This window comes from Cyprinodon variegatus, unplaced genomic scaffold (assembly GCF_000732505.1).
Source record: "Cyprinodon variegatus isolate N-32 unplaced genomic scaffold, C_variegatus-1.0 Scaffold1685, whole genome shotgun sequence".
Lineage (NCBI taxonomy): Eukaryota > Metazoa > Chordata > Actinopteri > Cyprinodontiformes > Cyprinodontidae > Cyprinodon > Cyprinodon variegatus.
Genome location: NW_015152138.1, coordinates 74,865 through 80,082, shown reverse-complemented (window position 1 = coordinate 80,082; position 5,218 = coordinate 74,865). Strand labels below are relative to the sequence as shown.

The window sequence follows — 5,218 nt, the reverse complement described above, 5'->3', positions numbered from 1 at the left end:
CATATTTGGACATTTATTTTTTAGACGAACCCAAAAGCCCTGCCCTCATCTCTATGATTACTGAGGGGAGCGCTACATAAAATGGAGGCACCGCTGGGATAGTTTTGGATTTCTCAGTCTTAAAAAAATAAAAAAGGTTATTTTAAAAAAGTTTCAGAGTTAAAATAACTAATTTAAGAGCTAAGCTTTATACAAACAAAATAAAGATGGAAAAAACAGAACTAGTGTCAGAGTTAAAACGCTGGTGCCGTGGTGAAGGGTTAGAGGAGACTCATTCGCTTATGACCATCGTCCCAGAAGATGTAGAGATCAGTGAAGTAGAAGAAACACTGGGAAATATCAAGTCTTTGGGACGGGTGCGTGTCCGTGGGAGAAACTTTAGTACGAGACTAAACCGACGGATGGTTTTGTGTGAGTGTAAGGAGATTGTGAACGAGGCGAGTGTTCCTCCTGAGGTTGTGACAATTGATGGTGGAGAGGCGTGGCCTGTTATCATCATTGGAAAGGCGCAGGCAGCTGCTGAAGAGTTTAATAATAAACTGAAAGGGTTGCTGCAGGCTGAAGGTAAAACAATGGAGGACCTCAAAACCTTGTTCCCCGGTACACCCCCACCCACTACCTCCACTGAATCTATCTTTCAAGTTGTTGGAGAGTTATTGGACAAGACAAGCAGACCAGCTGATGGTGGGAGCTACATCAGACTGCGCATATTCTCAGGAACCCTACCGACACCACCAGGTGAGGAGACATTTGATCATTGGCTAGAGCAAGCATGGCTGATGGTGGAGGAGACTGAATGCTCCGACAGAGAAAAAAGACGCAGACTTATTGGAAGTTTAAAGGGGTCCGCACTAGAAATTGTGAAAGCAGTGCGACATGCCAACCCTGAAGCCAGCGCAAAAGAATGCTTGGAAGCCCTTGAAATAGCCTTTGGAAATGCAGAGTCCGGTGATGATCTCTATTTTTCTTTCAGATTAATGCAACAACAAAAAGGAGAGAAATTATCAGATTTCCTTCGACGTCTAGAGAGGTCTCTAACTAAGGTGGTTCAACGAGGTGGTCTTTCTGCAAGCTGCATGGATCGAGCGCGCTTGGAACAGCTGCTAAGAGGTGCTATTGCTTCAGACCTGATGTTGATCCAGCTGCGTTTGAGAGAAAGGAAGACCACACCCCCAAACTTTCTGCAGCTCTTGACTGAGATCCGTGCTGAGGAAGAGTATGAAACTTCTAGAATGAAGCTCAGTGCCTCAGTACATCAAGTGCATGCTAATCCTGAAGTGGATACCAGGCAGGCCGAGATCCAGAGCTTAAAGGTGGAAATAAAAGAACTGAAGGCAATGGTTGCATCATTATCTTCCCAATCCACTCCAGTCAAGGAGGATTATAGGAAGGCCACACCCATTAACACACCACCTGCTCCCGAGAACCGGCAAAATGCCGAGCTGGCTGCCTTGAAAAAACAACTGAAACGACTACAGCAGAAAACCAGCAACAAGATGTCTGACCAAGATGCTGCAGTCTCATCCATCGAAGCTTCTGAACAGGTCTCCCACACACCCAAAGAAACACAGAAAAAGTCAGATGAGAATTTCTGCTACAGGTGTGGTGAGAGCGGACATTTTGTCACTAAATGCCGCAACCCTGAAAATCATACCAAGGTTATCAGAAAGCTAATTCATGCTTTAAAGGTGACCAAAGACCAGAAGCAGTCAGCTGGTTCCACCACCAGTGAAGTGAACTGTGGTGTCAAGAAAAATGCTGTTACCTCATCTGAGCAGGCTGGCATCCCTGAAGGCTTGATTGGCCCACCCAGCATCATACCCTTGAAAGTAAATGGTCATTGCTGTGATGCCTTGTTTGATAGTGGTTCTCAGGTCACCATTATTTTTGAATCTTGGTATCAGACTTACCTGTCTGATGTCCCCATACGCCCCGTGTCTGGTTTAGCCCTGTGGGGACTGAGTGAATCTGAGGGCAGTTATCCCTACCGTGGGTATGTAGTGGTCGATGTTGAATACCCAGCAAAGGTTATAGGGGCTGATCAGACCGTGACCATCCTTGCCCTAATCTGTCCCCAGCCCCGAACTGCAGACCAGACCCCTGTCATTGTGGGGACCAATGCCAGTCACATCCGACGTCTTGTGCAGCAATGTAAAGACAATGGCATTGACATCACCCAGACCCTGGGGATACGGTGTTACAGAGATAACAAAATAACATCGACTAACACAACAGCCTTGGATGATATTGGCTGTGTGTTATGGCAAGGCCCTGGCCCTCTGACTCTGCCCCCTGGTGGTAACTGTAGTGCAGTCTGCAAAGTAGAGTATAGGCAGCACGTCGACAAAGAAATTCTGATGGTTGACTCGTCTCCTCTAACTCCACTCCCAGCTGGTGTACTACTTCAGCCAATGGTGGTGCCTAGTGAAGATGTAAATGTTTGCCAATTCAGAATCCTGGTACANTTCATTAACCTAGAAAAAAACGTTTCAGTTACATAATTTTCTATAAAAAAGAGGGAGAATTAAGCTACAGTTCCTGTGTAAACAAAAAGGGAATTCATCCAGAGTTTAACAATATAAAAGTATTTATTTTGAATATTTGTTTTCTTTAAAGAATAAGAAGCTCTGATATTTTTATTTCATTTTTACATTGCTTTAATCATTTGGTATTTAGTAAATAATTGAGAATTGATTTTCTAAAACAGTGTGTGGTGTATTTTTATTACCTTAAATGAGTAATTAATTTAATTTTGGTTGTATAATCTTGATTAAACTTGTTAGTTCAAAGGTAAGTTAGTATAGTCCATTGGTATAAACTTAAAAAGAGAAATTCAAAACAAATATTAAACGTGAGTTAATCAGGTTTAAGCATATTTGGACATTTATTTTTTAGACGAACCCAAAAGCCCTGCCCTCATCTCTATGATTACTGAGGGGAGCGCTACATAAAGTAGGATAATAATCTAAAGAACACAAGAAAGTCTAAACCCTTGTTGCTAAAAAAAGATTTTTTAGAATGGAAACTAAATTATATTATAATTTAATTCAAGTCTTTTAGCATGATATTGAAAAGGCTGCTATCCTTCAGAATCCAATCCTGCAAAGAAAAGTGAATCAGAATCTCTCTAAGAACATTAAATGACTTCTTCAGAAAACAGTTTCCAAAATAAAATCAAAAACCAAAAAAAAAAAGTCTTTATCTTGTCTTTAATAACAATATATAATGATATAAACAATTTAAGCAACAAAAAGAAGTAAAAATAAAAAAAAAACTGTAATCTGCAATTATAATTTTACTACAAGATTTGTTTGAACTGATTTTAATTTGACTATGATGATTGGGACAGAAAGGGAATGAAGATCTACACTTGTTTAACATGAATTCTTTTTCTTAAAAAGAGTTTTGTTACATCATGGCTCTTGTGTTTTTTTTGTGCTCTGTTTCCTTAACCTCTCCGTCGGTAGTAGCAGAGGGGCATTCAAACTGAGCTCCAACACTAACGCTTCAGAAATGTAGTTAAATTTAACCAGTCTGTCTGTATGATTCTGTGAAAAGACCCTTTGAAGTGCCTTGAGATTATATGTTGTGAATTGGCACTATATACAGTAAGTACATTTATTTGATTGTCATGCAGTCTTGAATAAGTCTAATTAGTTTCAGTCTGCTTCTGCGCAGGATAGTTTTAACAACGTCTCTCTCTAAAATGGGGAAGCTGTATGAACCAAAAAAAGAGAACGCTTGACTTCCGCTTCACAGTTGACTCCTAGTCATGGCCGTGGTTGTTCTGCTTCTTCTCATCTCTGTGCTGGATACAGTTAAAGGTAAAATTCATGTTATTTCTTACAAAAAAGGACTAATAGTTGCTGTGGCAATTTGTAACACTTAATTGAACAACCTTTGTAGATTTGAAGAAGGTAATATGGAAAACAAGCCTTGCCAAACCCTATTTAAAAGTTACATGTTATGTTTAAGGCGACCACATGTGGGTGATCTAAAAAAATGTAGATTCTCTAAAAAGTAATTAGATTCAGTGATTTATCCAACCTGTCTTTGGACTTCAGCTTCCACTCTATTAACCAGACATTATCAGAGAGAATAACTATTAGTGGGGATTTTGTTAGTGTTTCATGGTTTGCTACTTTTAGAACTAATGTATTCTCATTTTATTTGTCATAAGTTTGTTAAATTATTCTAGTATTTAATTCTTCGAAATGTATGTCTATGAAGCAATGGAAGGTATAGCTGAAGGTAGGTATAGAAGGTAGAGCTGATTAAAGACTAAAATCAATGCCTTAAATTCCTCTTATCGAAAAGCAGCATAAACAGCTTAAATTTTCATGTACACTTAAAAGATAATCAACCATTGTGCTCAATCTTAAAACAGTGAAGATTTCATGACACAAAATATTTTAACTGATCAGGGTCTCTTTCTTGTACATTAAGTTTCAGCGCTGACTTTGGTAGGGAAAACATGAACTTGACAGTGTTTCAGCTAAATTTGATATGTTAAGACAAGTAGTTCTACTCTGACCCAAACTCTTAGTATTTAGTGAACTTTTAAATTATATTTTTATATGCTTGCTGATGTTTATGAATATTTCATTTTACCGTATTGTCACGACTATAAGGCGCATATAAACGTCTTTTTTTTCCCCCTCAAAATGTGCGGCGCACCCTATAGTGCTGTGCACCCTATGTGTGTTGTAACTGCGGACGTTGTTGAGACCGCCATGAGAATGTTAAAGGAGGAAGTGTGGGCGTGGATTGTGTATAAAAGAACAGGTATGTGCTTTATGCAGAACTCCTCATCTCCTCATTGAGGAGATGATGAAAGAGTGGCTGAGGGAGGTGTATGTGAGGAGACCAGGTGGTTTTTTCCAAGCATCACCATCGCTGTTGATCTGTGACTCCATGCGTGCCCATCTCACAGCCGATGTGAAAAACATGGTGAAACAAATAAACGCTGTGCTTGCTGTTATTCCAGGAGGTCTGACAAAGGAACTTCAACCGCCTGACATCGGTGTGAACCGTCCGTTCATAGTAATGCTACGTTCACGCGTCTGCTGCGTAATTTTTGCTGCTTGTACCAGTTAGCTCTGACGCGCGGCTGAAGCATCTTTGCTGCTCTGGCTGCGCAAAATGGGGTCTGACGCGCGTTCGGCGGAGCTACTCTATCCTTTCTTTGCCTTGCACCTATATTTGCTGTGATCAGTGG

At 40.2% G+C, this 5,218-nt stretch overlaps 2 protein-coding genes across 2 annotated transcripts in view; both read left to right on the top strand.

Annotated features, from left to right (window-relative positions):
* The first annotated feature begins 15 nt into the window (after positions 1–15).
* LOC107104310 (paraneoplastic antigen Ma3 homolog) lies at positions 16–2,501 on the top strand. Its single transcript, XM_015404295.1, has one exon. It carries the CDS (start codon positions 207–209, stop codon positions 2,499–2,501), a length of 2,295 nt encoding a protein of 764 aa, XP_015259781.1. The 5' UTR covers positions 16–206.
* A 1,225-nt stretch (positions 2,502–3,726) lies between these two features.
* LOC107104309 (SLAM family member 5-like) overlaps positions 3,727–5,218 on the top strand; it is a 12,283-nt gene continuing 10,791 nt past the window's right edge. The window contains exon 1 of the mRNA XM_015404294.1: positions 3,727–3,824. Within this exon, the coding sequence (XP_015259780.1) occupies positions 3,773–3,824 (52 nt within the window). The 5' untranslated portion in view covers positions 3,727–3,772. The remainder of the gene's footprint in view (positions 3,825–5,218) is intronic.